Source organism: Orycteropus afer, unplaced genomic scaffold, assembly GCF_000298275.1.
Source record: "Orycteropus afer afer isolate SDZICR_OR568_19922 unplaced genomic scaffold, OryAfe1.0 scaffold00001, whole genome shotgun sequence".
In the NCBI taxonomy this organism is placed as follows: Eukaryota; Metazoa; Chordata; class Mammalia; order Tubulidentata; family Orycteropodidae; genus Orycteropus; species Orycteropus afer.
In genome coordinates this window covers 27,213,987-27,223,385 of record NW_006921588.1, presented here as the reverse complement: position 1 = coordinate 27,223,385, position 9,399 = coordinate 27,213,987, and the positions used below count along the sequence as shown (strand labels likewise).

At 40.2% G+C, this 9,399-nt stretch overlaps 1 protein-coding gene across 1 annotated transcript in view; it reads left to right on the top strand.

Annotated features, from left to right (window-relative positions):
- Positions 1-4,237: 4,237 nt before the first annotated feature.
- MAP3K20 (mitogen-activated protein kinase kinase kinase 20) overlaps positions 4,238-9,399 on the top strand; it is a 206,980-nt gene continuing 201,818 nt past the window's right edge. The window contains exon 1 of the mRNA XM_007941350.2: positions 4,238-4,426. Within this exon, the coding sequence (XP_007939541.1) occupies positions 4,268-4,426 (159 nt within the window). The 5' untranslated portion in view covers positions 4,238-4,267. The remainder of the gene's footprint in view (positions 4,427-9,399) is intronic.

The window sequence follows — 9,399 nt, the reverse complement described above, 5'->3', positions numbered from 1 at the left end:
AGCAGACCACATCCCAAAGGTAGTTACTCAGCTGCTTGTGGTAGATTCCACCATGGATTTGATTACCAGTCTCATCATGGGGAATAACTACCACCAGCTGCCCAGCCACTCAACCAGGCCCAGCCAAGTTGACACACAAACATAACCATCACACTCACTGAAGTTAAAACCTGTACTCATACACCCTACAATTGTTAGTCTCTTTAGTAATCAGATGATACTTAGTTTTTTATGATCTCAATAATGTATTCATGTAATTGCATAGTTCCATTCATACACAGTAGCTTCCATGTGGCAGGATGTATCGCAAAGTGAGTAAGAGTAATTCTGAGAAGAAAATGACTAGTTGCTTCATGTCACGGGGTGAAGAGCCTGGAGAACCAGGCTCCTGAGAGGTCAGCCTTCCTCTGGTACCCTTAGGCTACTTTCACATGTGACTGATCTCCCTCAGTTCGTCCATATTCCTTGGGCTTACTCTGACCCAGAAGGTGCTACGTTGATTCATACTGATCTCAACCTTGGCATTAATCATAAGTTGATTTCTTTAGGATTGAGTACTATGTAGGATTGTACAGAATGAACACACTGTGTTATTTTTTAATCACTCTCATGGCTTGGTTTGGAAAGGATTTCTTCCTCTTTCTTTTAATTGTCTTTGTCCAGTACACCCTTAGAGGATATGTTGCATGTAGATAGAGCTGAGCATTCAGTTGAATAGGAATTTTAGTTCCTGATTGTGGGAATACAATCAGTCAAGAAGTTTGAAATATGGTTTAAACTCAGAGGGATCCAGTCTTGGAGATCTCAAATATACTCTCCTCAGTCTCCTAAGTAGTCTAGGTAGCATTTTCCAGATAAGAATTTGCTTCAGAATCCTCTGGAAACTCTTATAAAAACTGTAGGTCTCAGGTCGTACTTAATCCTTCAACAACAGTTGAAGTCTTTCAAGCTGCAAAACTTACAATGGAAGAACAGCTGGAAACTATTTATTTATTCATCCATTCATTCTTTCAACAAATATTTTTGAATAGAAAAGGGACATACATATATTTCTAGCTGTGTGCTAGGTGCTAAAGATCCAGTTTAAAATAGAAATGGGGTTTCCCTTTAGCAAATTATGTTGTTGTTTGCCGTCGAGTCGGCCCCGACTCATAGCGACCCCTCCTTGGGTTTCCGAGGCAGTATCACTACGGAAGTAGGATTGCCCAACAAATTATAGTTGGTGGGAATTAAGTGGGGTAGGTGAATGGGTAAAGAAAAGTGCCATAGTGCAGAGTGAGGAGCATTTAACTCTGCTTATGAGGCTCAAGGGTGGTGGCTGGACGTAGGAGTGTGCTAGGCAGAGAAGGGCATTCAGTGTAGACAATGGCCTATATGGAGATACGAGAGAAGATGGCTTATGCTAGCAAATGCAGGTTGTTCCGTGTGTGTATGAGAAATGAGAAGATGTGAAGTAAAGGTGGCTATAAGTGATAAAGAAAAAAAGCACAAGAAAAATTCCTGGAATTAAAGCCCATGAATTACAGTCTAAAAGGACTCTCCTAGTTATCCAGTGCTTCTGTAGCAGAAAAACCACAAGTGGATGGCTTTAACAATCAGAAACTTATTCTCATAGTTTAGGAGGCTGGAAGTCTAAATTCAGAGTGCTGGTTCTAGGGGGAAGTTCCTTGCCTCCTTTCAACATCTGTGGGCCCAGTGTCCATGTGTCTTGACATCAGTCTTGCCCTGAGTTTAAGAGGTTCTCAGTGCAGGGACTCCGGGTCTACTGGACGTGTTCTGCTCCTGGCTCTTGTTAGTAGTCAGGTCCTTCCCTCTCTGCTCATTTCTCTCTCCTTTTATTTCTTTTGAGATAAAAGGTGATGCAGGCCATACCCCAGGGAAGCTCCCCTTACATGGGATCAGGGCTGTGACTTGGTTAAAGGTGTTGCATCCCACCTCTTCCCCTCACAGCTGATTGGCTGATCATAACAGATCCCATGATGGGGGTTGATTACATCATTACATAACTACGAAATTACATCTTTACATAACTGCCAAACCACTGAGAAACATGTCCCAGCCAAGTTGGTATTCTTGGAGGACAAAATCTAGTACATGACAGCTACCAACCAAAAAGTGGGCAATTTGAACCCACCAGTGGCTCTACCAGAGAAAAGACAAGGCTATCTGCTCCCGTAAATATTTACAGCCTAGGAAACCCTGTGAGGCAGTTCTGTTCTGTCCTAGAGGGTTGCTAAAAGTTGGAATGGACTCAGTGACACACAACTTTTATTCTAAAGTATCTGAACTTTGGAGGATAGGCAAACAACTCTTCCTCTCTCTCTTGCCTTCTAGAGCAGGGTTCAACTTCACATAAAAAAATCAGTATTCATCAGTGGCCAAAAATGGGATTGCTTGTCAGCTGCACTTAAGATCTCTGAGCAGACTGTACATCACCCAACAAAGCCTGGAGTTGTTTATGGAGAAGCTTCATCCATTTATATAGATAGAAATTATCTCTGCCCTCATTTTTATTTTGAAAAGTCAAAACTCACAGAAAAGTGGAAAGAACAGTAAAATGCCCATAAACCTTTCACCTAGATTCAGTTGTTAATTTCTGTCACATTTGCTTTCTCTCTCTCTGTCTATATGAATACACTTTTCTTTGGAGGGGGCACTGAGCCATTTTAAAGTAGTAAGTTGTAGATAGCATGCTTTAGTACTTCTGCATACATCTCCCAAGAACAAGGACAGTCTCCTACATAACCAAAATATCATTATTTTCTATGTTGCTCTTGTTGTTAGGTGCCATTGAGCCATCTCCGGCTCATAGCGACCTTATGCGTAGCAGAATGAAACATTCCCCTTTTTCGCTGACCCTCCACTTTACCAAGCATGATATCCTTCTCCAGGGAATGGTTCCTTCTGACAGCGTGACCAAAGTAGATGAGACGAAATCTGGCTGTTCTCGCTTCCAAGGAGCATTCCAACTGTACTATTATGTACTATCTATTATTTACTATGGATAAAATAATATTATATAATGTATAGTTAATATTTCCCTACAATCTCAATAATAGCTGCTAGAGCTTTTTTTTTTTTAAAGTCCAGAATCCAGTCAAGGATCATACATTACATTTAGTGATCATATTTCTTTAAGTCTCTTTTCTGCTAGAAGTTTCTCTTTTTTTTTTTTTTAAATCTTTCATAACATTGACAATTATGGAGTGCTGAGGCTGGTTTTGTAGAATGTTCTACATATGGATTTTGTGTTTTTGCCCTTATTGTAAAATTTTGTTTACAATGGTGGTGAGAATATGTGTACAAACTTTGATCTACCAGTTTTCAGATTTTTTTTTAGGTGCAGTTTTAGCCCATTATTTATTTATTGATTTTGTATGTATGTATGTTTTTTTCCTGCTAACCTATGTTTAGCACAGAGTATCAAGAAAATGATGATTTACCTGGAGAACAGCAAATCTCTTTAGATCACAGAAAATATCATCATTGCAATAATCTCTAGGAGGGGTAATCTGTTCCTCTGGAAACAAGCATAATATTTCTTAAAAAACATTCTTGGCAGTGTACTTTGGATGATTTAATACATTGTAATGAAGGACAAATTTTCTACTCTTTAATTAAATTCTGCTACAGTATACAGCCCAGGGCATCACTTCTGGAAAACACTTGGAAGGTTTTTCTATTACCCCGAAGCTGAAAGTTTGTTTTTGGAGTCTAAATGCTGAATGTGCGTTCAGTTTGCAGCATTTTGGCAGTCCTTGTGCCAGGACTTTGGGTTGCTTAGGTTATGTATATTTTGTGTGAAGTGAGCACAACGTGGAGAGATGGCATGCCTCAGATGCCAGAAGGGCTATGCAAGCTTGCTGTTGAAAGCATGCTTCCCGTTTGTCAGGGCTTCGTGATAGGAGACCTGGTGACACAGTAGCCTTTACGCAGAGCTCCTCGGGATGTGCAGGAAGTGCTGTTCTGGTTTTGTTAGGGGGGAAATCTGAGCCATTTCTCTGTGGACAGCTGCATTTCAAAGTCTGGACAATTTGCTGTTGGATTTTGCATGGGCTGCCAGGGTGAGTGTTTTCATTTTGATTTGTTTATAGTCTTGCTTTTCTTCATCTTAAGTCAGCACGGTTCTTTGTGGAAGTTTCAGAGGACTTGTTACATGCATTATTGAAAGTGGGATTCCAAGGATTCGTTCTAATATGATATTGGTAATTTGGCTTTTCTTTTTCTCTACAGATTTTGTGGAAGTATAATACTTTGTCATTATGAGATGTCGTCTCTCAGTCCCTCCTTTGTGCAAATTAAATTTGATGACTTGCAGTTTTTTGAAAACTGCGGTGGAGGAAGTTTTGGGAGTGTCTATCGAGCCAAATGGATATCACAGGACAAGGAGGTGGCTGTAAAGAAGCTACTGAAAATAGAGAAAGAGGTAAGGTCTTTTCCTGCCATTAGAAATGGTTGCAATAGCACTTATATAAGCATTTCCAACCTAGAATTAGAGGGTCACAGGGCTGAAAGGGACGTAGCAAAGCCTTTGGGGCAGATCCATGAGGCTGTTTCCCAACTTCCATTCTGGGAGCCCCATAAATAGAAATTATTGCCGCATGTGCTTTAGGGTTGAGTGCTACTAGGGGTCATCTGAACTGAGAGGATTTCTTTCCATGGTGTGAAAGACCGAATGTTCTCTGAACTCTCCTAGAGGTCGAGGTGAGATTTCAGACCTTTCCAGGGCTTAGGCTCTTCTTTTCCTTAGGTCAGCCAAGAGGGGTCAGTAGAGAGTAAAGTGTAAAGTGTTCATCAGCTTTCCTTGCCTTTAATTGGTGGTCATCAGGAGTTGTCTTAGAAAAAAGATAAAAGAAGCAACATTTTTTTGTTTTCTAACTGAAAAAAGCAATACGAGTTTGGGGATTTTCCCTCTACTTGAGGCTAACCATGATGATAAGCTTAGTTTAATAAAGAGATAAAGGTGCTACACAGAGGGCTTCCTTACTCTTTCAGTCAGAAGAAGGTTTTCTGGAGCCTGGTATTTGTGCTGGTCCTAGACCAGTTTAAAATTCTCATCTTTTGCAGTAATGTGACACAATACAGCCCTCATGTTCGTTTTGGTACTGTGAGAATAAAACTAATTGTGGAGCTGACCTGTAGGGGCTCAGAGTGATAACTTTTAATAGCTGCCCTCTGGAGCTTGTTTTGGTCATTTCTATTTATGGCTTATTTTGGCTAATTGTTGTTCTTTTCAATATCTTTTTAAAGTGAACTTTCCCATAAATATCCTTTAATCTCCCTGACTGATTTCATTAACTGTTGCCAGTGAACCGTAGCAATTGATTAGAGAAGAAAACCCAAATGGTAGCACTTTGCATTACTTCTCAGCAGTGCTGCGTGATCACCGGCTGTATTTCATGGTTGAAGCCAGGCCAGAAGGACTAAGATACCTCTCCCTTGGGGTGTTGGTAGGTTTTTAGAAATCATTAACAAGTAAGACCTTTTAAAGCCAATGTGTGCATGGAACAAAAGGCTACTATAGAAAAGTTTGTTTTCCCTCCCATTTTTTGATGAAAAAAAAAATGTTTGAATAGTGGCCAAGTAATGAAACCATTTCTTATTCTGAACTGAACCTCGCTTCTTTGATCTAGTGAACTCTTAAATCCTTTGTAGGCAAGTATTATTAACCCTATTTTATACACTGGGAAATAGAGCTCTGAGAGATTTATTGTTTCTCCTGGAAAGACAGGTGAAATCCAGAAAGCTAGACCCCTTATCCTTTGGTTTTTAATTCTGAAACCTTTAGTTTACCAGGCAAGAATAGAAAATAACCAGTTCCATCAAATTTCTGTTCAAAGTGAAATATGAGTATGCAATATTTTAAAGCATTTGGTCATGCAACTTTAGTGTAATAAACGTGTACTTATATGATTGTTGGAGGTGAGACTTTGAGATGAGAGATAGACTTTGGCAGGAAACTATAAATTTCAACCCATTTATTCTTCACCCCAGGCCCCAATGCATAATACTTTGTGGTTAACATTCAGCTGCTAACCAAAAGGTTGGTAGTTTGAACCTACCCAGGTGCACCACAGGGTAGGAGAAAGACCTAGTGATCTGCTTCCATAAAGATTACAGCCAAGAAAACCCAGTGGAGCAGTTCTACCTTGTCAAATGGGGTTACTGTAAATTAAAAATCAACTCAGCGGCACACAACAACAGCAGTATTGTTGAGAGAAACAGGAAAATGAAATAGGAAAGCACAGGAGTGAAAGCAGGACTTAGAGCTGCCAACCTCTGATGTAGTGTAGGTATTTAACCTGAGTGTGTATAGTTTAGAAATTGAGTTGATTATAGTAAACTGTAGGAACATAACTCATAAACTTACAAGTGGTAAAAACAGAAACTCATTTTCAGCTTTGGGCTGGTGACTCCATGTGTGCTGTGACCTCTTGGAAGCAGACTACCAGGGCTTTCTTGTGAGGCACTTCCAGGCGGGTTTGAACTGCCAACTTTTTTGGTTAATAGTCAAGCACTTAACCAATTGTACCACCCAGGCACCTAGAGAGAAGTGGTAAATTATCCCTAGACTTACTGAATCAACACAAGTTTGAGATATGAAAATATTTGATTAGGCGTTGTTGTTGTTGTTGTTATTTGCCATCGAGTCGGCCCCAACTCCTAGCGACCCCTCCTTGGGTTTCTGAGGCAGTTATCACTACGGAAGTAGGAATGCCCAACCTTCCTTCCGAGAAGTGGCTGGTGGGTTTGAACCGCCAGCCTCCTGGTTAGCAGTCAAGTGCCTTAGGCACTATGCTACCAGAGCTCCTTGGTTAGGGGTTAGCAGTTATTAAAAAGGAAATATACATTTCTTGTGTAAATTATTCTTATGCTTTATGAGATAATGTATTGATTTGCTGGCTAGGTGTTTTCTCAGTGATCTCGATTTCTTTTCCAATTTATAGATTCACTCCCATTCACTTGGTTATTTTTACCAATGAATTTTAGAAGTAGTGAAACATTTAATAAAATATTGTAGCTTACTGTTTTTTTTATGCAAATAATGTGTATGTTGTACAATTTTTTGCAAACCATGCAACTCCCTTGCACATTAATTTCGTATGAGTGCTACTTACATGTATATGTGTGTGCATTATTTACTTGGGTGTATTGTATGCAAAAAATACAGTACTTTTGTGACTCTTTAATAATGACTTGGTATCTGACTTTATTTATATATATGTATATATAAAATTAACTTAGAGAAAGGTGGAAGAAATATGTTCCAAGCTCTTTAACATTGCTTTTGTGAGAGGGTAGAATAGTTTCACTTCATTTGGTTTATTTTACTTTTGGTTTTTATTTGTGCACCTTTAGTTTAGTATGTGTTGCTTTCCCGTGTTTGTGAGTATATATTACTTTACTCAAGGAGCTCTGGTGGCGCAGTGCCTAAGGCACTCAACTGCAAACCAGAAAAGAAGGTTGGCAGTTCAAACCCACCAACCATCCATGGAAGAAAGATGGGAGCAATCTACTTCCGTTAAAATTTACTGCCTTGGAAACCCAATTGGGGTCGCTGTGAGTCAGAGTCAACTTGATAGCAGTGAGTTTGGTTTGTTCTTTTAGTATTACTTTCCTCATTTTAAAAAATGGCATTTACTTAAAATTTCAGTAGCTCTTTAGACCTTCTTTCTTGTTGTTAGGTGCCACTGAGTTGATTTTTGACTCCTAGCAAGTCTACATGACAGAGTAGAACTACTCTACAGGGTTTTCTAGGCCATAATCTTTACAGGAGCAGACAGATCTCCAGGTCCTTCTCATGCTGTGCCACCAGGTGGGTTCAAACCACCAACCTTTCAGTTAGCAGCTGAGTGCTTAACCATTGTGCTACCAAGGCTCCTTTAGATTTTTTAAAAATTTTTTTCTCTTCCCACTTCCTCCCCATAGTTACCTCTTCCCTGTGTCCTTCCTGTCCATGCACTCCCACTTCCCAGAGCTATCTCCCTGTGTGAACCCTGCCCTTCTGTTCTCTCATGATTGATCTTCCTCAGGAGTGTATCTGCCTGATGTAAATTTTCACCCCATATACCTGTCTGTTGTTTGACTGGAAGTCACAGGAGTGAGTTCAGTTCCAGACCTGAATAGTAGCTATGAGCCATAGTCTCAGGGGTCTCACCAGGCTCTATTAGACCAGCAAACCTGGTTTTTTTTTATGATTTTGAGTTTTGTTCTACATTGTTCTCCCACTCTATCCAGGACCTCCTGCACCAATCTCCCTCCTCGTGGTTGATGGTAGTAGCCAGGCACCATCTAGTTCTTGTAGTCTCATGGTCTTATAGGCTGAGGATCGCATGGTCTACTAGTCCCTTGGACTAATTGTTTCCATGCGTCTTTGGTTTTCTTCATTCTTCTTTGTTCTGGACAAGGAAAGACCCTTTGTTGCATCTGGATGGCTGCTTGCAAGCTTTTAAGACCCCAGTTGTTACTCACCAAAATAGGATGTAGAACAGTGTTTTTGTGTGGTATTTTATGATAGCTGAGCTAATGTCTCCTGCAACAATGGTCCCGAGTCCATAGGTCCAACTACTTGCTCTCTCAGGGTAGCTGGCTGTGACCAAGAAGCCACCACAGCCTTGTCCCTTGTCAGCTCTACTGTACATCTGAACATTCTTATAGCAGATACAAATATGCATGTAGAAATAGATTTTTGTTTTTTAAAACATTTCAATGTTGAGAATAATTATAAGACTAGTACCATGAACTCTAGTCTATCCTTCTGATAGACCAGTTATTAACATTTTATAACATTTGCTTTCTCTGTATGTTGTTGTTGGTATGTGCTATCGAGTCGGACCCGACTCATAGCGACCCCTCCTTGGGTTTCCGATGCAGTATCACTACGGAAGTAGATTGCCCAACCTTCCTTCTGAGGAGTGGCTGGTGGGTTTGAACCGCCAGCCTTCTGGTTAGCCGTCAAGTGCCTTAGGCACTATGCTACCAGAACTCTTACCCCTGGTAACTGCTAATAATCTTTGGTTTCTATATCCTATATAATCAGAAAAAATGCAATTAAAAAATTATAACGCTGACGATCTATGTTCTAAGACATTCAAGTAGATTGAGTTTTATAAATATCTTTAGTATATCACAGATCACTAATTTTGCAGCCTCAGTCTATGCCTCTGAATGTTGACTTTTACATTGTTTTTTTTCTCAGTGGTAATTTAGCTTGTTTACATTATTTGCAGATTTGTTTCTAGTACCCTACTGCTAAAACGGCAAGGAGGCCACATGTTCTGACCTCCTCTAACCCTACAAGGGGAAGGCAGGATTACCAGCAGTAACCCAAGGCCTATTACTGCAAGGCCAGACATGCTGCCTCCCTCCAGCCCTTTCACCAACCGTTCCTCCCAAAGC